At 56.9% G+C, this 25,942-nt stretch overlaps 1 protein-coding gene across 15 annotated transcripts in view; it reads right to left on the bottom strand.

The window, feature by feature from the left end:
* The window catches only part of BANP (BTG3 associated nuclear protein), a gene marked incomplete at both ends in the record, with an annotated part of 77,931 nt that overhangs the window by 22,272 nt on the left and 29,717 nt on the right, over nucleotides 1–25,942 (bottom strand). For 9 of the 15 annotated variants that reach the window (XM_080703151.1, XM_080703150.1, XM_080703153.1 and 6 more), the window contains 4 exons: nucleotides 2,231–2,398; nucleotides 9,296–9,535; nucleotides 17,033–17,208; nucleotides 18,615–18,731. In XM_080703151.1, the coding sequence (XP_080559277.1) occupies nucleotides 2,231–2,398; nucleotides 9,296–9,535; nucleotides 17,033–17,208; nucleotides 18,615–18,731 (701 nt within the window). The remainder of the gene's footprint in view (nucleotides 1–2,230; nucleotides 2,399–9,295; nucleotides 9,536–17,032; nucleotides 17,209–18,614; nucleotides 18,732–25,942) is intronic. The other 6 variants (XM_080703149.1, XM_080703148.1, XM_080703159.1 and 3 more) reach the window with 1 other exon arrangement.

The raw sequence follows: 25,942 nt of genomic DNA on the forward strand, positions 1-25,942 counted from the left end.
GCTTCGAGCGCACCCTCACCTGCCACCCTTGTGTTCACACCTCCTCCAAACACCTAGGAGGGCAACCTCCTGAACACCACCCTTTCAGCCAGCCCTGCAGCTCAGCGAGGCCCTGCAGCTCAGCCAGGCCCTGCAGCTTAGCCAGGCCCCTGCAGCTCAGCGAGGCCCCTGCAGCTCAGGGAGGCCCCTGCAGCTCAGCGAGGCCCCTACAGCTCAGTGAGGCCCTGCAGCTCAGTGAGGCCCCTACAGCTCAGTGAGGCCCTGCAGCTCAGCGAGGCCCCTGCAGCTCAGCGAGGCCCCTGCAGCTCAGCGAGGCCCTGCATCTCAGCGAGGCCCTGCAGCTCAGCGAGGCCCCTACAGCTCAGCGAGGCCCCTACAGCTCAGTGAGGCCCCTACAGCTCAGCGAGGCCCTGCATCTCAGCGAGGCCCTGCAGCTCAGCGAGGCCCCTACAGCTCAGCGAGGCCCCTACAGCTCAGTGAGGCCCTGCAGCTCAGCGAGGCCCCTACAGCTCAGCGAGGCCCCTACAGCTCAGTGAGGCCCTGCAGCTCAGCGAGGCCCTGAAGCTCAGCGAGGCCCCTGCAGCTCAGTGTGGCCCCTGCAGCTCAGCGAGGCCCTGCTTCAAAATAAGAAATAAAATCAGGCTGGGGGTGCAGCTCAGAGGTAGAATACGCCTGAGTCCAATCTCCAAAGCCAAAAAAAGGAACAATACCCTTCTTCAGAGGGCTGGGACAGCTCACCAGACAGGCAAGGAGGGCCCCAGCCACCTGGCACAAGAGTGGCATGCTTTTGAGAAAGGTCCGTTCATGGGCAGTGAGAAGCCCTGCTGGACTTGGCTGGCCAGCTGCAGGAAACGGCCTAGGACTAGGACCCTGAAGACGGGTCACACAGTGGCTGGTTCCTGGAAACCCTTCTACCTCCAGGCTATGCTCCCAGATCTATTTTATACTTTTTTTTTCAATTTGGAAACAGGGTCTCTTAAGCCAGTGCGGCTGGCTTTGAACCTGCACAATCCTCCTGTCTCCGCCTCCCAAGCGCGGGGATTACAAGCGTGCGCCACCACGCCCAGCCTTGAAGATGGCTTTGAACCTGTGCGATCCGCATATCGATTGTAGCCACCTTCCTCTACACGTGGCTCTGTACTTTCCCCAACAGGAACCCAGCGTAACTACGGCCTTCCTGCCTGCCGGTACTCCAGAGTGCATCTCGAGCTGCTGGCCCAGACCCCACGGCTCCACGCCGCTACGTCACGCTTCACCAAGCCTCTCGTCCACATCCCGAACGCTCCGTCGCTGCGTCCCCACGGCAGGAGTAACTGCTGCGGCAGCCCGGACCCCACCTGCGGGCTCTGCTCTGCTTGCATGCCGCCCGGAGCACAGCCAGGCTGCGACTTGGGTGGCCCGCACTGCCACCTCCAGTCCTGCAGATCCTTGGCAACAGAGAGCACCGAGTGTCCGACAACAACTGGGAGCAAAGCCACTCCCCAAGGACGGGCGCTCCGGGTGATCTGGCTAGAGCTTCCACAGCAGTCTCTGATAAAGACTCCACTCAGAGGCCAGCCTGCCCAGCCCGCTGCTGCCTGGGTTCCTGAGCTGACCCCGACCGGGCTCAAGTTCCAGGAACTGCTGCCAAGGGAGCTACTGCGGGGAGTTAAAAAGAGTGTTCTAATTCAAATACTTGCTGAATGTTTTGCGGTGTCTTGGGTGAAAAGCAGTATCCAGTCAAAAGCCTCATCATCATCCCAGTGAGCTTTCCCAGGCAAATGACCCCACCAGCAACGCCGGAGAGTAGGGCCAAGAGAATTGGCTTCCATCATCTTGAGAAGTCTGGATCCATGCACTCAAAATAAGAGCCCAGGAAACGACGGACCGGCACCCCTCATCTGCAGCCACCGTGCAAGTAACAGTACTGCTGTCGCTGAGTCCACGAGACGCACAGGAGCCAGCGGGGGCGGCAGGGCACAGGGCGGCTGAGCGAGCCGCGCCTCCAGAACCCAGGGACTGCGCCACACCCGAAGGCCCTGGCTCCCGCCGCTCTCCAGACCGCTCTCAGCCTTGGGGCAAGGCTGTCCCACCAGCCAGCCGCGGGCACGGGGCCGCTGGGCTCTCTAAGCAGCTCCCGCCGCATGGGTCCAGACCCGGAACGCAGGTTGCCAGGCACTGGCTCCGGCGGAAGCGCAGACCCCTCCAGCGAGTGCCCTCCCATGCACCTGCTTGGGCAGGGCAGCCTCACCTGAGGCACTGTAGGAGGATGAGGACGGCGTCCTCCGCGAGAAGCTCTTCACCGCCAGGCTCTGGCCTCGCTGCTTCCGCCGCCACGCTGTCCGGCACTTGGAGTCGATGCTCTGCTTGATTCGGTACCAGTCAGATTCCGTGATTCCGAATTTGTAGAAAAGGTGACCTGAAAGGACACATCCCAAACAGGAGCTGTGAGGGCCAGGCCTTCCTCCAGGGCCACTGGAGCACACCGGGACAGCTAGGAAAGCCTAGCTGCAGCTGCTCCTGGGGAGGGAACCGGCAGCCTTGGAGCAGAGAAGGGCCCGGCTAGTTGGTGACTGATCTCCCAAGATCAGATACAAAGACTGGCAGATATAGCTCATGTTCTGCTTATTTCACTCTTAAATAGCCTGACCCGATACCAGTAGATGAGGTCCTCAGGAGTGCCAAGGCTCTCCACACCTCATTCTCTCTGCCCAGAACACATGGACAGCACCTAGCATCCTGAAGGACTGGAGTTGATCAAGGAGGCCTGGGATGTTGTCAGGCTTGAGTCTCCAGAGCTGTGCCCCCAGACCCCCTCATCCTCCTCATTGCCAGCCTCGCACCCCCACCCCGCTCTGCCCGCTCGCAGGGCGGCCAGCACCTCTAGTGCACCAAGACTCTGCTCGTCTCCCTCACAACCACAGGGAGCGTTGCGCCGTGCCCTGCGTGCGGCAGGACACTGGGCTGTCTCGGCACACGGCACAGCTTGCCCATTCAGTGAGCGGCTACCTCGGCGGGTCTGGAGGCGGCCCCTAGTGCTCCTCAGCATGGCGCTCACAAGTGCGCTGCCACGCCCTCCTGTGGGGCAGGCCTGGGGCTCTGTGGGCATGTGGGGCCCTGGAGGCCCTGCGCTGCTGGCGGAGGCTGTGTGGCCACGCCCTCCCTGAAGGGCATCGCAGAGCACCATCGCGCCCGCGTGTGCCGGTCACGTGTTCAGAGGGCTCTCGGGCAGCGCTGGGCAGCCTCAGAGGCCCCTCATTCAAGGGAGAACAGCGAGGACTGGCAGCCATGCAGGCAGGTGGCAGAGTGGAGCCCTGCCGCCTCCCGCCTCTCGCCAGCCCACGTGACTCTTCCTGTGCCCAGGGCGACAGGAAGGCTTTTGCTGGAGCAGCAAGTCAGGACATTCCCTCCTCCTTCAACAGCTCATGCAAAGCCGCTGATTAACAGGAAAAGAAGGATGGAACTCAAAATTGTAATCACCAAAAGATTATGCTGGAAAACTTCCTGTTTTGACTACCAAGAGCACTGAATCTGGACCATATATTGAGTGTTAAATTACTGCTGAAATCCCCAAAAATCTGTTCAAGTTGAGACCAAAACACTAGAAACAATCAAAACAAGGGAAGTGTTTGTTTTAAGTACTATATTAAGTATCAATAGCTTCTTTGTTTTGGAAAGATGCTCTTTTACTTTTTTTCTTGTTTTTTTCAGTACTGGGGATGGAACCCAGGGGCATTCTAGCTCTGAGCTACACCCCCCCTCTCTTTGTTTTATTCTTCATTTTGAAACAGGGTCTCACTGAGTTGCAGAGGGCCTCACTAAGTAGCTGAGGCTGCCCATGAACCACGATCCTCCGGTCTCAGCCTCCCGAATGCTGGGATGACAAGCGTGCCCACCACGCTCGGCTCTTTTTCACTTTTTCTGTGAGCTTATGCTTGGGGCAGATTTGACTCTAACTGTAACATTAAAAGTTTCTGTGAGCTCTATACAGAACGGGGCTTAAGATGGAGCAGAACTCCCGCGTCAGAAGGAACAGCCGCAGGCTGCACTTCTCCTCACATGGGGGTCATAAGCCAAGCGGCAGCTCTTGAGTTCTGACGTCCGGTCACCTCTAAAATAACCACCGAGCCGTCACTCCCTAAGTCTCCACTGGGCAGTCACGGTGCGCCTGCGTGGCCTAAGCGCCAGAAGGCCTCGCAGGGTCCCCACTTGTTACCAGCTTTAGGGACCGGAGAAGCCAGTGTTGATATGGTCACCACAGACCCACTACCGAACCTGCGATGGGCAGTGACAGGGGCTCCAGCTGCCGGCCAGTCACCACGGACCCACGACTGACCAACTACCTCACGTTTACTTGATTCACACGTTTCAAACCCTCACGGAATGAGGATGTCATTCATCCCATGTTAGTATTGAGGCAAAAGCCAAAGAAAAGAGAAGGGACTTGTGGGAGTCAAGTGACGGGCCAGGAGAGAGAGACAGCCGCGGCGCCGCCCTTCCAGTGCCGTCAAGCACAGACGGGGGACTCCACTGCGCTCCGCCACGGCACGGGCGACCAAGGACACCGAGTCACCGCGTGCCTCTGAGCGCAGAGCCGGCCTCGCTGACCTGGCTGGTGCTCCAAAGGGAAGGCAGAAAGAGCAGTCGCCGGCCTTGGCCCTGCCGCCCGGCATGGCCCAGGGCTCGGCGTGAGTGAGCCCTCCACTTCACTGTCTTCCCACTCTCCAGCACTGCTGGCCGGGGGTCAAATCATGAGGCCGATTCCCAGCTGTCCCTTACGGAGCTGGCACAGGGATGGAGAAGCGCCGTGGGAACAGGGGACGGGTAACAAGGGGCACACAGAGCTTGCAGTCTGTCCTCGTGGGTGGTGCGTTGGGCTTATCAGCTGCAAAGGACCGCAGACACTATCCTGGCTAACAATGTTGTCTTCAGGGGAGCCACGCTGGAACCGGGTGCCAACAACTTCCTTCCTGAAATTACAGACCTGACTTTTTGTGTGTGTGTGTGGTACTGGAGGTGGAACCCAGAGGCTTTCTACCTCCGGGCTATACTCCCAGACCCATTTTATATTTTATTTGGAAACAGGGTCTCACTAAGTTGCTGAGAGCCTCACTTAAGTAGCTGAGGCTGGCTTTGAACCTGCGCAATCCTCCTGTCTCAGTCTCCCAAGCATGGGGATTACAAGCGTGCGCCACCACACCCGGCCAGACCTGACTTTAATAGCAGGGAGCCGCCCCTCTGCCAGGTGGGCGCTCAAGGCACGTGTGTCTAAGCCCCACCGCCAAGCCAGGCCAGCCCTCCTCACTCCCACCCAGAGTGATGCAGAAAACCATGGGCCGCCCATCGCCCGGGGTCCCGCAAGGAGGGGCCTCCTGCTTGCTGGTCTTCATACTTCACAGGCTCCTTGGCTCCCAGCCCGAACTGACCGGACCCCCGTGCCCCGCTCTCTAGTCAAAGCTCAGCAACCAGAAACATGCCACGGCAGCGACACGCGGCGTCCAGCCTCACCATGTTGCCCACAGCAGACCTGGACAGGAGACAGCCTCTGGCCAGCCAAGCTCAGGAGCACCGTGTCCTGTGCCCTGGTTGAGCAGTGTCCTTCCAGGACCTCAGAGTGTGAACTCGCCTGGGGCTCTGCACACGTGATGAGATTTGGTCATATCACTGGGCTCTGGCTCCAGGGGAACTAGTGCCCTTATCAGGAGAGAAGAGAGACAGACTCGGACAAAAGAGGGGAAGATGCCACGTGTAATTCTTGGACAGGGAGCCCAAACTTGCCGGTCACCGGCAGAAGTGGCAGCAGAGAGGCCCTTCAGAGGAACGTGGCCGTCGTGGAGCCTGGCACACCTGCAGCCGCGCCAGCCAGAAGGAGGCAGGGCCCACATGGTGCCGGTGAATGGCCTGTCGTCTGCCGGCCGGGGAGACTAGGTGCCTGCTCGTGCAGAGGGTGATTCAAAAGGAACCGCTCCTGCCACCTGCTGCGTACCTGTGAGCGCATGATCTCCAGCTTGTGTGAGGTGATCCAAGTCTCCACAGGGCCAGCGCCTGGCGGCCCCGCCCACACCGGCATTCTTCCCTGAAGGCTGCTGTCTGAGCCTATGTTCATCCTGTTTCTGGGACCTCCAGACTAGGGCTCTGCTCTCTGCAGAGTTCAGACAGAGCTTATATGATCCACTAGTAAAACTTTTAAGAACTAAATCTGCATTCTTAATTTAAAAAGAAAGAAGCAACTGCTTACGAACTGAGCCTAATTCTCAATTCAAAAAAAACAAGAGCAAATTCCTCATGAAGATGTTCCAAGGTTTTCAAAATTACAAGAATGTGCTACTTTTGCACTGGGCACAGAACTATTTGGTTGGCTGCCCAAATTCTGGGGGCCCCATCAATGCTGGGGAACCCTCAATAAGACAACACCCCAAAAAGCAAATTTCTCTCCCCCAAAAACACATGTCCCTCATCTCACAAAGGCAAACTTACAGACATGGTCTACTACATTTCAAAACGCAGATTTCTGTCTTCAGGGGGAAAAAAAGAAAGGAGAAACTATTTCTGCTAACAAACAGGAAGGAGGGGCTTAAAGGAAAACCTGCTCGTAATGCCTCTGGAGCCAGCGCTGCCACTGGGCACTGAAGGGCGGCGGGGAGGGCGCAGGGGAGAGCTGGCGCTGCTCTCAGCACCAGCAGGCCCATGCAGCTTGTTCTGCTTGTGTTTTGAGCACAACTCAGCAGTAAGAATTAACTGGGCCATGTGGACACCAGAGCCCCGGAGACACGGGGCGCCTGTGCACTTTGAATACCAAGGCAGCAAGGTGTGGCCTCAGAACAGTCCCTCTGCCCACGTGCCACGTCCTAAAGGTGTGGCCTCAGAACAGTCCCTCTGCCCACGTGCCACATCCTAAAGGTCCCTCTGCCCACGTGCCACGTCCTAAAGGTCCCTCTGCCCACGTGCCACATCCTAAAGGTCCCTCTGCCCACGTGCCACGTCCTAAAGGTGTGGCCCTTCAGAACAGTCCCTCTGCCCACGTGCCACGTCCTAAAGGTGTGGCCTCAGAACAGTCCCTCTGCCCACGTGCCACGTCCTAAAGGTCCCTCTGCCCACGTGCCACGTCCTAAAGGTCCCTCTGTCCACGTGCCACGTCCTAAAGGTCCCTCTGCCCACGTGCCACGTCCTAAAGGTCCCTCTGCCCACGTGCCATGTCCTAAAGGTCCCTCTGCCCACGTGCCACGTCCTAAAGGTGTGGCCCTTCAGAACAGTCCCTCTGCCCACGTGCCATGTCCTAAAGGTGTGGCCTCAGAACAGTCCCTCTGCCCACGTGCCACGTCCCAATGAGGACCTGGAAGCTGCACCCCGCTAAAGAGGCCCTCCCTCTGGATGAAGAACTAGTCAGCCGAAGGCGTGGCCCCAGGTATGCGGGGCCCTGGCAGCACCCCCTGCTGGTGAGACCACATGCCTGTGGCAGCCCAGGAATCCATGCCGCAGCCTGCTCCAGCTCCAACAGATGGCTGCCTCGTTCTCTAACAGCCCCAACTCACTCTCTAACAGTGGGTCCTAGGCACTAACCATAGAGCCATCCCTCACCAGAATATCTCCATGGCCCTGCCAAAAAGCCTGCAAACCACAGCCTCACACTGACCAGGAAGCCACGGTCCTAATGCTGACATCTGAGGCACTTCTGTAATCTCAGCATACCACCACCTCCAGCTTCACATCTGGTACCCGTCACCTCCCTAGGGAGCAGGGCCAGGACCCGCTGTCACTCCACAGCACTCCACGCCAGAGCCAGGGTACGCCAGGGCCCAGGTCCACTGCCACATCTGCACCGACACGCCCACTTCATCCTGGCAGCCCCCCGGGGCTGCTGCAGCCCACCAAGCGCCTCCTAACATGGCCTTCCAGGGGACAGGCGCTGGTCCGTGCTGGCCTGCACGCTGGGGGACTGGGAGCCATCTCTTACTCCTCTTTCCACCCCAATCACACCCACACCCCGGCCCACTGCCACACACTGGCCCACTGCCACACACAGCCCCATGCTGGCCTGGGACAAGCAAGTCCCCTGCTTGCCGCCATTGTCTGTGGCGTTCTCAGGGTGTGGGCGAAAGAAGACCCAGTAGCTCGCAAAGACTGAAACACCGACTCCAAGGGCCCTGCTCCAAGCCAAGCTCAGACACTCTGCCCATCCAAGAACTGCCCCATCCCACCCAAGGTACACAGGGCTCCTGGCGTGACAACATTGGGATGACAAGTCCCCTCCCCACACTCAAGGGTCAGTGGGACCTGGGCTGCACGCTCAGGGAACTCTGCAGTCAACAAAACACATAGGTGGTTTTGTGTTGTTTTGTTGTTGTTCCTGGAGACTGAACCCTCTAAGTTATACTCCCAGCCCTATTTTATTTTATATTTGAAAACAGGGCCGTGCTAAGTTGATGTGGGCCTCCTGAGGCTGGCTTGGGACCTGCCATCTTCCTGTCTCACGTCCCAGAAAAGTTCCCCAGCCACCTGGGGTCGAGCCAGAGGTAAGCACAGTAGCTACACATACAAGGACTCCTCCACATCTGTGCAGCACTGAGAACATCGCCTTCATGCTGCTGGCCCTCCTAACAGAAAGGGCCCCGGTCAGTCCAGTAAGCTGTTCCTAAGGGCAGGGCGCCCTCCCGCGGAGCGGGCACCCGTGTGAGAGCGGAACGCTGCCATCAGGTTTGCTCTGCTTTCTGCTAACCGAGACTGCAGCTGCATGCTCACTGCAGCTCCCTAGGCCTGGGCTCTCACCGCTCCAGAGCACTCACCACGTGCCGGGCCTCATCAGACGCATCAGCCGGCTCCTGGAGGCAGAAGACTCTGGAATGAATGGCCCAGGGCGACGCAGGCTGGGGCTGGTGGAAAGAGCTCTGAGCCTCTGTGTCCTTCTCATGGGACACCAGAGGGGCCAGTGGTGACCGGCTTGAGCAAGTGCCAGCCCTCAGGGAGGAGGAAGACCAGAGGCCGCCCTGGTCACCAGCGTCAGCATGGCGGGCGTGGCCATTGACACAGACACAGCGCCAAGCTGGCCTGGCAGGAAGGAGGCAGGCAGCACTCCACTCATGTCCCTGGGCAGCTCAGGAGAGCCCCGGCCACCGGGAGGTGTGCCCAGCCCTCCTCTCCATCCCTCAAGAGCGGCCCGAGGACTCGAAAGGCTAGGATTAAAAGCCCCCAGAGAGACACACTCCAAAATGTCCTTCTGGTCATGGGGTGCCAGAGGAACCGCTGACTGGAGCCCCACGCCCCGCCCCGCCCCGCAGCCCTCCCACTACCGGCCAGGCGGGGAGCGGGCAGCGCTTACACCGGATCCCGTAGATAGTGAGCGGGTCGAGCTGCTTCTTGCCGTGCTTGCCCTGGCCCGATAGGTTGGACACGGCCTGCACCTCGCGGTGGAAGAGGTAGTCGAGCAGCGTGAGCGCCATCTTCTCGGCGGTGCGGCAGTTGGTGCTGATGTGCAGCATGTCGGAGGGGATGATGGCACAGCGCACCCGCATCTCGGGGTTGTTCTCGTCGCCCAGCCACGTGCCGTTGGGATAGTCCTCTGAAAAGGAAGGGAGCCCTGGTGAGCAGGCTTGGGCGCCCACGTAAGCCCCACACTCCTGACGGGCAGAGTGCTCTGAGACGCTGGAGGAAGACAGCCCTGGCCACCGCCCCTCCGACTGCCACGAGTGCTGCAGCCCCCGCTGCCCTGACACGGGCGCTGAGGTCTGACGAAGACGGAAACAGGCCATCTCCAGAAGGGTGCCCGATTCCCTAGTCCAGGTCGGAGGATAATGTGGCAGACCGTGTGTAAAGCTTGATCTGGACCAGCAGGCTTCCACGGGGCGACGCCCGTCAGCTAGCTTGGCTGGAGCAAACAATGGCGCAGAGGGCACTCCCCACACACGGAAAGCCCCACACTCGAGCCGACAGGCCGGCATGGCTGCCAGTGCAAGCTGCACGGAGCCTCCGTGCACGGTCGCCCCAGTCTGGAAAGGGTGCTGAAAGAGCTGGAGACAGGAGCCCCAGATCCCCCCAACCTGCAGCAGGAGCTCGGCCCCACCCCCAGTCGGGGCGAGCAGAGCGGCCTGCAAGCTCCACCCGGTGGGTCTTCTCCACTCTGAGCGTGGTGGCCTGGCACAGCAATGCGCTCTGGATCCCACCGGGCAGGGGCTGGGAGGCCAGCACACCTCCAGGAGGCAGTGCTGGCACTGTGCACGCTGCAGGTCCAAGATGTGCCATCTCTGCACGTTCCTGTCCCCCCGGCTAGGTCCCACACAGCAGCGGAGCACGCCAGTCCTGTTCTGTGGGTGCTCCTCCCTGCCTCCCGCGACCTCAGCAGTGACCACAGAGCCCTCGGTGTGGCTGTGCGCCCTGCCTGGAGCACCATGGCTCCTCTCAGGCCGAGCGTCCTTGCCACATACAGTCCTCAGCCCTGAGGAACGGGACACTGATTCACCATCACTAAGGGCGTGGCCGCAGTGGACGCCCCACGCCTCGCACTGGGCAGGTGCGCAAGAAGCTGGCCCGGCCCCCGCAGACAGCCTCTCCGGGTCCCCGGACCATCAGGGAGAGGCAGAAGCCCTGCCGCTGCAGACCCTGGTCCCGGGATGGGCTCCAGCCATGTCTGAGATGGAAACAACTCTCACTTTTAGAATGCAAGAGATGAGGAAATAGTGTCAATTCCCAGAGGTGGAGGGTGGCATTACAGGCACACACCAGGATGTGGGAGTTTTTCTGAACATCAGTCAGCCACCATCACACACAGGGTGGGTCTGAGGAGCCGAGTGGAGATGGGATCTTGAGCAGGTGCGTGCGATGGGGAGGGCGGCTCTGGCAGGGCTGTGCAGAGGGCACGGCTGGCGTGCTTGAAAACACCGCAGCTCTGGGGGACTTATTAACCTAGCTACACAAAGGTTTGGGACAGCCTGGTTCAGTCACCAAGCCCAGCGGGAGGATAGCTGGCCAACGGCCACCCAGGCACGAGCCTGGACAGCCATGGGGGACGGGGAGAACAGTCCAAGGGATATCACTCAGCGGCATTTGGAGAATTTTCTGGGGCCAGTGCTCCCAGAGCAGCAGCACCCAAAGGGGTTTACTCAGCATGCCTGTTCCCGGGCCTTGCCAATCCTCGCCGTGAGGGAGCCCCACTTAGCAAGGAGGGCTCTGGAGCCCATGGCCTGTCCCAGAAGAGCTTCCCCTCATGCAGACCCTGTACTTTTTCCCAAGGGAAAGCACGAGGGCTGAGCTCCCCATGAGGCACCAAGGTCGGTGAGCTCTGCGGGGTACAGGGTTAGTAGTCTAAGGGCTCAGCATGAGTCAGGCAGAGCGCACAGAGGCATGGTGCCAGGGTCGCAGGGCCCTGGTCGGGCACCCTGCCCCACCCTGCTGAGAGGCTCTGGCCCTTAACACTGTCAGACTTGAAATGATACCTTCTCCATACTGGATTCAAAGGCCTTTCCCAAATATCTTCCTGTTAGAATCTGCTGCATTATTCAACTTTCTACATATTCAAAGTTCCCTAGTAATAAGAAATAAATGAAAGAGAAAAGAAACAGAAAAGTGATCTAAAAATCTAGGCAGGAATTTGCACTGTCAGACCACAAAGCCCCGTTATTCATCTGTGCTGGTGTGTAGGCCTGCAGTCTACACGGAAGGGCGCAGCCAGCGTTTAAGGGCAGACCTTCCCAGGCTCCTCTTCCTGGTCTCCGCTGAGGACTAGTAAGCCCCCGAGACGGAAAGCGGCTCGAAGCGGCGGTGGGGGCCTCTGTCTGCTGGCCAGCCTCAGTACGAGTTCGCCTGCAGGACCGTGACTCGGGACTCCACTGAGCAGGTGACAAACTAGAAGTCAGCGCTGTGAGCCGCTGGGGCTGCGCAGACAGGCCCCAGGTCAACACCACATGCAGCAGTTCTCGCAGTTGACCCCAGCAACTCCGGGGGAGTTTTCAGAGAACAGACTCATGGGCATGAGCCAATACCAGGTGATTCTTTCCATCGAGACCAAAAGTTCAAGTGGGAGGAATGGTTCCAACAATGAACGGCAGCAGAGTAAGTCCCCATGGAACTCACGAGGCAGGAAAGCAAAGGCCAGCACCCCCTGCCTTTTGGGCTGACTGCTGTACACACATCATGGCCCCAAATGTGTCCAGCACGTGGACTCCTCCACCAGGTGCGGAGCAGGAGCTCTGTGGTCCAGGCACATTCCTGTTGTGCCACCAGCAATCATCTGCCCCATAAAGACGTGTGAGCTGCAGGGCACTAGGGGAAACGAACCACATCCCTGCCGGACGCCTGCAGCCAGACTTCTGCGATGTCACAGTAATTCCCTGAAAGGATCGCCACGCGTGACACCCATCTGCTCTCTGGAACGGGAATGAGGAGCAGGAGGAGCGAGCGCTATAGTGAAGGCCCTGGCCCAGAGAACGGCCGTGAGAGCCGGGGCGGCCCGCCCTATGCACCTAAAACACAAGAGGACGAGAGCAATCTGTCTACTTGCAGCTCTCGGCTCTCATCAGGAACCAAAAACTAAGTACAGAGACAAGCCTACTGCCCTGAGCACCCCGGGCCAATAACACTCTGACATGAACCAGCTGGCCTAACCCATGTAACTGTATAGCATAAAATTTGAGAATTTTAGAAATCTTGTCTATTACGTAAAGTATAGGTGTTTCAATTGAGAAATGGTACTTTCTACCATTTTCTCTCAAGAAAATTTTTTGGTATGGGCTACTTTTGTTCCACTTTTTTAAGGAGCTGTTTCAGAACAACAATTGTACTATGAAGATTTCACTAGGAATGCACAAGCATCTCCTAACGTGTGAAACTAACCAGTAATAAAAAGGACTCTGCCACGCTGGGCCACACGGCCGCCCACTGCTGCCCCCTGGCTGGTCACGATGATGTGGACAGAACACAGCAAGGCCAAGGCGTCAAGTGAGAGGCGGATCCTGCCTGGCTGCCTCCCATGTGTGGAGACGACCGCATGCCCAGCTGTGAGTGGGTAGGCAAGCATCCGGGAAGGAACGTGGCCTGCTGGGTACAGGTGGCGCCTGCCCTGGCCTGCCCTGGCCGCGCTTCCTGGGCCCCGAGCACTGGCATCCTCGGCCCCCTTCAGCAACTGCCCTCTCTGCAATCACACTTCCTAGCAACCAATTTATGGTCAACGCCCATTACAGGCGTTGAACCTGCCATCTGTATGGTGGCTATGCATTCCCAGTGTGTGAAACAGATTGAGTACAAAATGTTTTCTCATAATGGAATGAGAAAATGGAACGGTTCTGAGTTCTCACCACTTCTTCAAAGTAAAATCATGAATTGGGAGCCGGGCGTGGTGGCACAGGCTTGTAATGCCGGTACTTGGGAGGCTGAGGCAGGAGGATGGCAGGTTCAAAGCCAGCCTCAACTGCTGAGGGATGCCCTCAGCAACCTAGTGAGAGCCTGTTTCCAAATAAATAAAACCAGGCAGGGGTGCAGCTTGGAGGGAGAAGCCTCCGCTCAATCCCAGGACCTTTAAGTTCTCCTGTCCGCCCCATCTAACACCACGTGCTGGATGTCAAAGTCACATTAGTGGACACAATCGGCTTTCAGCTCCGTCACGGAGCCTGGCTGGAACCTCTGCTTTACAGCATGTCTTACAGAGTGGCGAGGCGTGTGATGCAGGGAGGAGCTGTTTCCCTCGTGACCTTAACAGCCCCAAGCAAGCGCCACATGGACTGCTCTCCCTAAGCTCCTTCCAGCATGGTCAGCTGCTTCCCAGCGGAAATATTTCCCACACTCATCACACCACACTGAGACAAAAATTTCAAAGGGGGAATTTTGGTTCTCATGATAATCCCAACTCCCCCAATTATCAAATGTTTTGTTCCTTAGCTGGCCTGGTTACACCAAGCGAGCGTCAGGCCTAAGTGGCTAACCAGAAACATTTGCACGAACCCCACATGGAAAAGAGCCACCAGGCTCCCCGCCGCCCCGCAACGTGACTCCAGCCCCACGAGGTGGGGCGTGGGCTCGGCAGCACCCTCCTCCCCACAAGCTTCGTGTAGAAGAACCCAGCCCTAACCAGGGGTGGTGGCGCATGCCTGTAATTCTATTACTTGGGAGGCTGAGACAGGAGGATCACAAATTCAAGGCCAGACTCAACAACTCAGTGCGACTCTCAGCAACCTAGCAAGACCGTTTCAGAGCAAACAGGAGCTGGGTGTGGTGGCGCGCACGCTGTCACCCAGCTTTCGAGAGCAGAGACTGGAGCGTCGTGGCTCACAGGCAGCCTCGGCTACTCAGCAAGGCCCTGATACAAAACAGGGCTGGGGGCCACTCGGAGGTCGAATGCTCCTGGGTTCTCCCCAGTACTGAAAAAAAAACCAGCTGCTCTAACCCTGCAATGCATATGCGCACTAAAACTGACAAGTTTCACAGCACCATAATTTACAGCAAGTAAAAAGTAGAAATAATCCAAATGTCCTCGACAGATGAAGGGTTAGCCAACATGGCCCCGGTCCACTTGGAGGGCCGTTACCCAGCCACAGAAAGGAACGGGGTGCTCACGCACGCTGCAGCCTGGGCTGTGCGATGCTGCTCGCGTGGACCCTCCACGGGGGCGGAGGGCAGGCAGGAGAGCGGCCTGCTCGGAGGGAGGCGGCTTCTTCAGGGGCGAAAAGACCCAGGAGCTAAACAGAGGTGCCGCTGTGCGACCTTGGGCGCCAGTTTTAACAAGTACCTGAGACAGAACAACTGAGGAGGAATGGGCTGTCCAGCTCACGGCTTCAGGGATGCCAGTGCACTGCCGCCAGCCCCGGAGGCCTGCTCGCTGCGGGCAGCCGGGACGCCGCCGGGAGGGGGCTGAGAGCCCCTCGAGAGCACACACCCACCAAATGTCTTCCCACTAGCCTCACCTCTTAAAGGTCCCACCACCTGCCAGCAGCGCCACAAACTGGGGCCAAGTCTTCAACGTGAAGGCCTCTGGGGACATCTAACGCACACAATGTATACTTCAAGATGTCACAGTCAGGAGGCTTGAGGCCAGCCTCCGCAACTTGGTGAGCCCTCAGCAACTTAGCAAAACCCTATTCAAAAATCAAAAGTAGGGCTGGGAATGTAGCTCAAAAGTAGAATATCTCAGCCGGGCATGGCGGCGCACGCTTGCAATCCCCACGCTTGGGAGGCGGAGACAGGAGGATCGCACAGGTTCAAAGCCAGCCACACTGGTGTAAGAGACCCTGTTTCAAAAAAAAAAAAAAAAAAATATATATATATATATATATACACATATATATACATATATATATATATAGATCTGGGAGTGTAGCCCGGAGGTAGAAGGGCTTCCGGGAACCCCAGTACCACCAAAAAAAAAAAAAAAAAAAGTAGAATATCTTTGGGTTCAATTCCCAGTACCACAAAAGAAAAAATAATGTCATGCAAAACATTATGCTTTAAGGTCAATTTTACAGTACACAAACTTCTCTTTAAAAAGTTACCCTTTGATGCCAGGTGTGGTGGCGCACGCTAGTAGTAATCCTGGCACGCTTGGGAGGCGGAGACAGGAGGATCACGCAAGTTCAAAGCCAGCCTCACTGGCTTAAGAGACCCTGTTTCCAAATAAAATATAAAGTAGGTCTGGGAGTGTAGCCCAGAGGTAGAAGGGTTCCATCCCCAGTACCACCAAAAAAAAAAAAAAAAAGTTACTCTTTGAGCTGGGCGTGGTGGAACATACCTTGTAATCCCAATAATTGGGAGGATAAGATAGGAGGATTGCAGGTTCCTGGATAAGCTCAGCTACTTAGTGAGGCCCTCAGCAACTTAGTAAGTCCCTGTTTCAAACTAAAGAATAAAAAATATGGCTGGGGTATAGCTCAGAAATAGAATGCCCCTGGGTGCCATCCCTAGTACCACACATACACACACACACACACACACACACACACACACACACACACACACACAAAGGTCAAGGTCACCCTTTGCCCTTTCTCTCAGCGATTCTGCCATCTTCCTCCTAACAATTTTTAGAAATGAAAGTGATTTTTGAAAAACACTGTTATTCATGTTTCAGACACAATAACAAGTATAACAAGAAAATCTTGGTTGCGTAGAAAAATCTGCATAATGCTTTTATGCACTTCTAAGCAGCTGTGGACTGAGTCGGGCCTCGGCTGGGCCCTCTCCGCTAGCAGATGAGGCGCAGGCGCCAGCCGTGGCCCAGGCATCCCCGCTCCTCCTCCCATGTTTGGGTCCGCCGTCTGCTCTGGTCCTGGCAGCAGCTCAGTCACTCTGATGACTAGAGTCAGCACCAAGGGCACACGGGGCTCTGGCTGCAACGAAGCCTTTGACGGCACACTGGGCTGGCCACAAGCCTAGGGACAGGCCAGAGGGCACTGCGGATCCCAGGAGAAAAGGGCCCTCCCCAGCTCAGGCTCCCAGAAAGCCCAGGCCAGGGTCCAGGGGAGATTAGACCCAGAATCTGGCCACACCCTGGCCACACCCACCGCTCCAAACCCAGCTGCCCCGCCTCCTCAGCATGCAGGCGGCATGCCAGGCTGCAACTGCAGCCATCCCCGCAGCAGCCTGCACCCAGATGTCCATCAGAGAGGTGCAGGCCTCCTCAGAGACGGTGAGCCAGGGTACAAAACTGAAGGACCACAGGCTGGTGCAAACCTGTAATCCCAGTACCTGTGAAGCCAAGACAGGAGGATCATATGTTCGTGGACAGCCTCAGCAACTAAGTGAGGCCTTCTACAAATTAGTGAGACCCTGTTTCCAAATAAGGAATAAAAAACAGAGCTGGAGGTATAATGCCCGAGTCAATCTTCAGTACCACAAAAAAGAAAAACCAATCCCTCACGGGAACACCCAAAAGCCAAGTAAGTGACACTGAAGAGGAGCAGGGTCCGCGCGCTGCTGCGGCAGGCCCCGCCCCAGGGGAAAGGGAGCCTGGAGCCAGCAGAGGGAGCTCCAGGCGGGCTCTCCGCGACCCACACCTGACCCAGACCTCCCCCTGCACGGCGCTGAGCCGCCCCGGCCCCACCACTGGCTGCGGTCGGCACAGCTGGCCAGCACGCACCTTCTGAGTTCAGGGTGATGAGCGTGACGTTGCTGCCGATGCTCTGGCCGCCCGGCTGGCCACAGGTAGACACGGAGTCGCTGGCTTCCGACCCGCTCTCCCCATCCTCGTTGTGGCTGTCGTCTTGACCCGGCACCTTCACCACGATGGTGTTCTGCCGACGCCCGGGGACCGCGCTGGCGGGAGACAAGCACAGCAGCCTGAGCGCGAGCGCCCCCACTGAACGCAGGTCACGGCCGCCCGCCCGGGGAGCTCAGCGCCCGGCGGGGCACGGACCCCAGCCCCACGTGCCTCCCCACACAGCTTTCTCTACAGAGTGACACCAGTTTAATGCAGAAATAGTCTGGGGCTGGAAGAAATGGTACACAATCAAACAAATGTTTAAAGAAAATATTTACATTACAAGAGAGGTGAACCCACAACTCACTGTGACTCGGGCCTGGAGGCTGCATTCTGACTTCAGAGCTTATGCTACAAAACGCTCAGCTGACTAACAGTCCCTTTTAGGGCTGTGTCAAAAGAAAGACCAAGTGCCGAGGAAGGAGACCAGAGCCCCGACTGACCATCCACTCTGTCAGACACTCGAGATTTCTCAGCCTCCAAAACCACGACACGCTCCTCACTCCTCCCACGACAGGCCACAGAGCGGGCTTCCAGGCCCGGCCCAGGCTCCCAGGACCTACTCTCATCACAAGACCCTGACACGCAGCCACAGTCCTGCCAGCTAAGCAGGACCGCAGGCCAGCTGCAGAACTGCTCAAAAGAGGTCCTCCAAGGCTGATGGCTTGCCTCCTGGACGGCCCTGTCAGCACCCCGGCTGGCCTCTGAGCACCCTGCCGGGGAGAGCACTAGCTCCCTGCCAGCAACCTCACACGGACCAGGCCATCCCAAGGAGGGAGCTGCACATGGCACCTTCTGGACCTGGTCCTCCAGCCGAACCGGCTCCTCCACACTCAGCCTGGCCCGTCCTCTGCGGGCACGGGCTCAGCTCGGCCCCCGCACCTGCCCGGTGCGCCACACGTCAGGCCGAAGACCACAGCTGCCTCCCAGAGGGCTAGACCACGACAACAGGAGCCAAGACAAAACCGGAAGAGCAACACGTGCAGGGGACACTAAAAGGAAGGCAAAGGGACTTTGGGAAGCAGACAGGAAACGAGGCGACAGCAGCCCGAGGAGGCGGGCGCGGCTGCCACGGCTGCAGTGGCCTCCCGCACAAGGCGACAGCACTTCATCCACGCCCAGGGCCGTGTTTCTACTCAGCGTGCCTCGGAAGAAAAGGTGTCACAGAGAAGCCACAAACAGCACGTGTCCATCGTTTGCAACTCGGAAAGGTGTGTGGTTACGACATGCTGCAGCAGGGACAGTGACCAGCGACCACTGTGACCACGCTGCCACCTCCCTCCACACTTGTCTGCGGTGCAGGGGTGCCTTGCCGGGCTGCCTGGGGGAGGGCCCGCGGCCTTGCCCGCCCTCCGACCTCACCCAGGGACCAGGGGGGCACGTGCTGGGCTGTGCCTGGCTGGGACCTTGGCTTATTCCCATCACAATGGCAGGGAGAGGTGGGGTGTGCGTGGCTACTGACTTGCTAATGATATTTTCCAGGGAATCCGGTGCCCTGTTGCTCAAGGGGTCTTCCATCTTGGCTACAATGGCGTTCTGCCGATCATTGTTGAGTATTACTGTAGTCTGGGGGACGACGCTACGGAACAAAAGAATCACAAGAAAGAGAAGACCTTAAAACAGCAACATTCATTGTCAGAGCACATCAGTCATTCACTACAGGGCTCCAGCCCTGCACGGGGGGCGCTTATCTACGCCAGGTGAGCGCGGGCGAGGAGGGGCCCTGCAGGTTGGCTTCCTGACAGCACACTGTATGTGCCAGGCAGAGGCCCCACGAGTGGTCCCATGCAGCTCTAGCTGGTCATTCGCACCACAAGGCCCCTGCAAGCCAGTGGGCATGAAAAGCAGCTCTGTCCCTCACCCACCCCAGGCCAGAAGTGCTCACAGCAGCCCGTGCCGGAGTGCTGGTGTGGCCCACATGTCAGCACCCCGCAGGGAGGGCCAGCCATCACAGAGGACGTCGGTGCAGGGCGCACATAGCACATACCACCGTGGGCGCTGCTGGAGACTGCAGGAGCACAACCCAATCGCCTCAGAGCGCAGCTGCAGAAAAAGATTCTACAGAAGAGCTAGCCACAAGCCAGGTTCTGCCGGGCCCAGCATGCCCCCGAGGAGTGCCAGGGTGGGAAAGGGCAGCCCCAACGCTCACTCAGATGGCCGTCACACTGTGGCCGCCGGAAAGCCCCCAGTGCATTTGCTGTGAGGGTGGGGAGTGAAAAGAAGCGACACTGGAGTGCAGAGCCGTGCTGCTGGAGACGGACACGCCAGTCTTCCTGGGAAAGGCTGTTCTTCTGTGATTTGCACACAGGAAAATCTAGCCTGGCATCAGAGCCACGGCTTGTAACTGCCCCCAGCAGGTCAAGAATGGTACACCACACCCGGGTCGATCGCAGGGCCTCAGCTGATTTTCCAAGATAAAATGACGCCAACTGCATGCCATTCAAAGATAATATTTTCAACCATTCCACTAGTTCTTTGGTGACACCTAAAATGCCCCACCAGGTGATGGCAGATTACCTACAAAGAGTCTCAGAGGCCACAGGGTGGCTTTCTCTTGGCCTCGTCAGTCCAGGCCAGCACTCGGCGCTGAGCCGCAGCCGGCCCTCCCCAGGTACCCTGCGCGCACAGGCTCCAGCAGCGCCAGGCCGCCCCACGTGCTCAACAGGACCGGAGCGTGGCCGTATGGGTTTGGTGTCAGTGCGCTTCTATCAACATAGAGTGTACCAAGGGGTCGCTAGTACTTCAGTCTTTCAGAGGTCTCAGCCTTGGTGCACGGCTCCAGAGCTGGGCGCCTGGGGTCAGAGCATCCTGGTCTCCTGGCAACCAGGAAGGAGGCAGAGGAAGGGCCCCGGGACCCACTGCTTCCGCCAGTCCCACCTCCGCCAGTCCCACCTCCGCCAGTCCCCCCAGCCTCCACTGCACGCAGCTGAGCCCCACCCGCGGACCGGGCCGCGCCTTCCCCTCTTTCTCCCCTACAGAGCCCTCTGTCTGCTTGTCAAAGGCTCGTCCCCAGTGCCTGGAGAACACTGGGGATGTAGACAGGTCTCTTGGTACATCCTGCTCTGCTCTGTCTCCCCTACACAGAGTCCTTCTGTCTGCTTTGTTAAGGGCTCGTCCCCAGTGCCTGGAGAACAGCTGAAGCACGCTCGCTCCGGGGCAGAGTGGAGTCGGGAAGAGGCACGCATGGGAGGCGAGTGCCTCTGGCTCCCTGCCTCCTGCCTCCCCAGGGGCGGGGTCCCAGAGCCGCACCCCCAGCCCGCACTGCTCTAGAAGACCACCCTCCTCGTGGCTCATCAACTACACTGGAAAGCCATCTGAACGCACATCAGCAAGTTCAGCATGTGCAACGGAAGCAAAGGCGACAAAGTGAGAGACGTAAACACAGCCTCTCCCTGGAGAACGCAGGGTTATACCACTTTCCACAAGTTGCGCCTGCCATGTTTTAATATGAAAGGAAACTAAAAATAAGTTGCTTTAAAACAGAGAGCTGTAAAACTATGCAGTGGCCGAGAGTGGAGCAGGACACGCTCTGCTGCCAGCCATCAGAGGGCTCGCAGGCCAGCGTGACACGAGCTCACCTGCAAGGCCTCCTAAGACGGAGAGCCTGCTCCTTGGTCCTGGGGGGCCGTGCCTGCTGACCACGCAGAGCGCCCACTCGGGCCTCCGTGGCAGGGAGGAGGAACTCGCTCGCCGCGCTGTACTCGGCCAGCCCTTCCTGCCGCCGCTCCTGGCCGGCTGGGGAAATCTGTAGTACATTAATTTTCTATTTTTGTGAATTATCTCAAAGAAAAATCTCAAAAGCAAGCTAACACTCAAGAATTCAAGTAATCTTTCTGCTTTCTACATATTGACAGGTTTAGAGCTCCCCAAACACACAGGCAAGGGGCACCTGCCACAGTGCCAGCCCACAGCCCCACGCCCCATCGGCCTACGGCTTCCCAGTCAATGTGGGAAGCATTCCAACTAGCCAAAGCTGGTCAGATATTTGTTCTAAATGGTTTATTTCTAGCTAGGCACGGTGGTGCACACTTGTGATCCCCGCGCTTGGGAGGCGGAGACAGGAGGATGGCGTAGGTTCGAAGCCAGCCTTGCTGGCTTAAGAGACCCTATTTCCAAATAAAAAAATTAGTGTAGCCCAGAGGTAGAAGGGTTTCCAGGAATCCCAGTACCACCAAAAAAAAAAAAAAAAAAAAAAAAAGGTTTATTTCTATTGCTTGCAGTTTAAAATTTAAAATTCAGCCGGGTGTGGTGGTGGCGCACGCTTGTAATCCCCGCACTTGGGAGGCGGAGACAGGAGGATCTCACTGGTTCGAAGCCAGCCTCACTGGCTTAAGAGACCCTGTTTCCAAATAAAAATATAAAAATTAGGTCTGGGAGTGTAGTCCAGAGAAGGGTTTCCAAGAACCCCAGTACCACCAAAAAAAAAAAAAATTAAAATTCATAAAAAAGAATCGAAAACTATACAAATACTCTTGGAGACAAGCTGGCATTAAAATTTCTTTCCAGTAGTGAGATACGCTGGGTGTGGTGGTGCGCACTTGTAATCCCAGCATTCACAGCCAGCCTCAGCTACTTAGCGAGCCCTCTGCAACTCAGGGAGACACTGTTTCTAAATAAAGAATAAAAAACTGGGCAGGGAGTGTAGCTCAGAGGTAGAATGCCCCTGGGTTCCATCCCCAGTACGGCAAAAAAAGAAACACACACACTCACACTCACACACACACACACACACACACACACACACACTGAGATAAACATGCTTTGACCGACCTCCCAACACCAACTGCACCAAGCACCACTGCCACCGTAACACATTTCAAATGCTGGCGGCAGAGGAAGCCCCAGCTCTGGAAGGCCTGGCACTCCCGCGCAGAGCCACGCTGAGCACCAGCAGAGCCCGGGGGGGGGGGGGGGGGGGGGGACAGACAGTTAGCATGCACATTCTTCTCCTTTCCTGAGCTAAAGGAACAACTCTAAAGTGAATACAATGAAATCAAGTGGCCAGGGAAGCCGGCCCTTGGCGACCCCGGGCTCTGCGGTCACAAGCAAGAAGAGACCTGCCTGTGACGCAGCATGGCACGCTGCCTCCAGGAAGCCTTTACATCGCTTCTTATTTTGAGAAGCAGTATTATACAGAAGTCTCTCATTTATTACAACTGTTTTTAAATTGTAGAAACATGCCAAAACACATTTTTTAATTTTTAAACTTTTTTTTTTATGGTGATACTGGGGTTCCTGGAAACCCTTCTACCTCCAGGCGATACTCCCAGACCTATTTTATATTTTTATTTGGAAACAAGGTCTCTTAAGCCAGCGTGGCTGGCTTTGAACCTGCGCGATCCTCCTGTCTCTGCCTCCCAAGCACAGGGATTACAAGCGTGCGCCACCACGCCTGGCTATTAAATTTTTAAACTTTTAAAAATGAAAATATAATAGCCTGGTGTGGTGGCGCACGCTTGTAATCCCTGTGCTTGAAAGGCGGAGACAGGAGCATCGCACAGGTTCAAAGCCAGCCTCAGCTACTTAGTGAGGCTCTTAGCAACTTAGTGAGACGCTGTTTCCAAATAAAGTATTAAAAATAGGTCTGGGAGTACAGCCCGGAGGTAGAAAGCCCCTGGTTCCACCATCAGGACCACAAAAAAAAAAAATAAAATAAAATAAAATATATTGCTTTTTTTGTGGTATTGAGGATTAAACCTAAGGGCATTCTGCCTCCCAGCTACATCCCAGCCCTGTTTTATCTTTATTTTGAAACAGGGTCTCACTAGGTTGATGAGAGTCTCACTACTTGCCGAGGCTGGCCTCAACCTGAGATCCTCCAGTCTCAGACTCCCAAGTACGGAGAGTACAAGTATGCACCACCAGGCTTGCTAAAATATATAGCTTTTAAAAATAAAAAACATCAGCTGGATGTGGAGGCACATATCTCTAATCCCAATGCCTGGGAGGCTGAGACAGGAGGATTGCAGTTTCAAGGCCAGCCTCAGAAACTTAATGAGATCCCCAGCAGCTTAGACCCTGCTTCAAGATTTAAAGATAAAACGTAAGATGGGGCTGGGGGGTAGCTCGAGGTAGAGCGCCCTAGCCACAGGAGGGAAGAAGCACAGACCCTTCCTAGGAAGCCAAGAGGCTGAGGCGACAGACCGCGCAGCTGGGTTTGCACGGAGCAGGCAGCAGTGCCTGCAGCCCCGGCACTCGGGCGGGAGGCTGAGGCGGGAGGCAAGCCAAGCCTCGGAAGCCAAGAGCAGCTGGCGACACAGCCCGACCCCACTTCAAGGAAAGGAGGGACACTGGGTGTGAGATGGCTGTGCTACCAAGCAGCCTGGACCACAGGCCGCCGTGGACCGAGCACCCCACCCCGTCCACACACGGCCCGGCCGTGCCGGCATCCTGCAGCGTGCCGCGCTCAGCAACGGGCTCCCCTCCGCACGCCCTGCTTCGTGGAGAGAGAAAGCCCCTCTGACGCCGGCCGCACCGCACCTGCTCGCGCGCTGGCACCCGAGGCCGTGTGATGAAATGCCACCCGCTCAACCAGCCACGGCCTGCCTCGAACGGGGCGCCTGCCTCGGCCCCGGCCAGCCACCCGGCACAGGGCGCTCCTCCGCCGCGCCAAGGGCGACACTGCGCGTCACTACCCAGGAACCACAACTAATTTAACCAATGATTAATTGCAAGATGAAATGCTATTTACACTAGCAGAGATTCCATGACTTCACACAAGTAAATGAGGGGGAAAGTGGACCTAAAAGAATTAAGGTCCAAAGCCGGGCGTGGTGCGCACGCTTGTCATCCCAGCATTCGGAGGCTGAGACCAGAGGATCACGGTTCGCGGACAGCCTCAGCTACATAGTGAGGCCTTCGTAACTTAGTGAGACCCTGTCTCAAAATAAAGAATAAAAAACAGGGCAAGGGGTATAGCTCGGAGGTTGACTGCCCCTGGGTTCCATCCCCAGACCCGCAAAAAAAAAAAAAAAGAATTAAGGTCCATTCCCCTGCCCTTGCCCTCACATACACCGCCGCTGTGGAAGAGGTGCTAACCAAGCAGCCTCACAAACATCTTTATTATAATGACTACACTCCAACTTCAAAGAAAACAAGCCTTCTTTTCTTTTCTGTTTTTCTCGAATTTATTTAAAGAATCTCATTCAAGTGTAGAATCTGAAAATCTGGACTCTAAATGCCAACCGAGGCTGGCAGTACTCCACCACCTTCTGTGTTCCAAGCAGGAAAAGAATAAATAAATAGTTCTCAGTGCTGATAGCTCAGACTAGTCCAGGCCAGTTTTAATTAGAATTAACTGATAGGTGGAGTGGGTTTTGGCATGCAGACAGAGGGCCTGGGTGGGGGTCCTGCTGCGGGGTCTGGGCCACAAACAGCCTATCTGCAAATGGAAGGCGAGTAGCCATCCAGGGGACAGCGTCATGTGCACTCCCAGGGCTTCCTTATACCCGGAAGGCACAGTATCTACCTCTGTTCTGTGAGAAGACTCTCAGACCTCCAACAAATCAGGAGTGGGCCCAAGGATCCTAAGTTATTTTCAAAACATATGATCTGGAGGCCGGGTGCACACCTGTAACCCCAGCAGTCAGGAGGCGAGACAGGAGGGCCACAGGTGCAAAGCTAGCCAACAGTAACTTAGTGGACCCTGTTTCAAAACAAAAAACACAAGCGGCTGAGGGACAGCTCGGTGTTAGTACAGCCCTGGGTCCAACTGCCAGGATCACAATTAAAAAAAAAAAAAGAAGAAGAACATAGAACCCAGATATAAGACAATCTGATTTATTTCTTTGATTTTAAGTATCTGAGGCCCAAAATAAATGCTGCGTAGAAGTACCTTACTACTCACATGTCAGCCAGTGTTTGGCCGTTTGGGGAGACTTCTGCCTCACTGCCCACATCTTAAACATACTTCCCAGTCATTTATATATGTCTACACATTAGTGACCAGCTTCGCTATTCGACCACCGGCTGGTATGTGCAACCCAAGCGCAGCCACTGGGTCAGCCGCGCGGGATGTCACGTGGGAAGCAGGGTGCAGGGCTTAGTCATGACGAATATGTGCTATTTTACTGCACTCTGCTGCCCTTTGTCCCCTTACAGCACACTCAGGCACTCTGTCAGCCTGTCGCTGCATTTGGGAGCCTAACGGAACACCTGTGTGGCGAGCGTGCCAACAGGCACCTCAGGGGAGGACTTGAGGGTGAGCTGCAGGATGCAGCGCAAGCGCAGGGCGCAGGCCGGGCACGGTAATACCAGGCGCAGTCCTCGCCTGAGGGCTGAGCACGGACATGCCCACACTCCTCCCCTGCTAGCTGGAGACAAAAGGCCGGCAGCATTGCAAGCACACCGGGAGGCCCGCAGATGACACGAGCACATGGCATCCTTGGGAGCTGCCCCAACCAACCGGGCAGCACCCCAAAGCCAGCCGGCAATGGGACCCTCCTCTCCCTTCCTCTAAAGCCCACAGCACCCAGTGCTGCTCTGGCCAACAGCCACGTGGGCAAGGTGGCAGAAGCGCACCATAAACACTGGCAGCAAGGCCACTGCATCCCGCCTGGCTTGCCGGGCTCCCCCGCCACCTCACTGGCCTGCTTCTCCCGGACACAGGGCAGGAGGCTGCCTGGCCAGGAAGCTCAAGAGAGCACCTTCAGTAAAGAGGCTTCAAGCTCACACGGAGCACAAAGACACCCTTCTGACTGCTATCATGCTTCTTCTTAGCCAGCTGCAGGAAGAGAGCGGGGCAGGGCTCTGGTCACGCGCCAGACCCCGAGCCAGAGCTCTCAGGACGCA

Source organism: Muscardinus avellanarius (genome assembly GCF_963383645.1).
Source record: "Muscardinus avellanarius genome assembly, chromosome: 10".
NCBI classification, from domain to species: Eukaryota; Metazoa; Chordata; class Mammalia; order Rodentia; family Gliridae; genus Muscardinus; species Muscardinus avellanarius.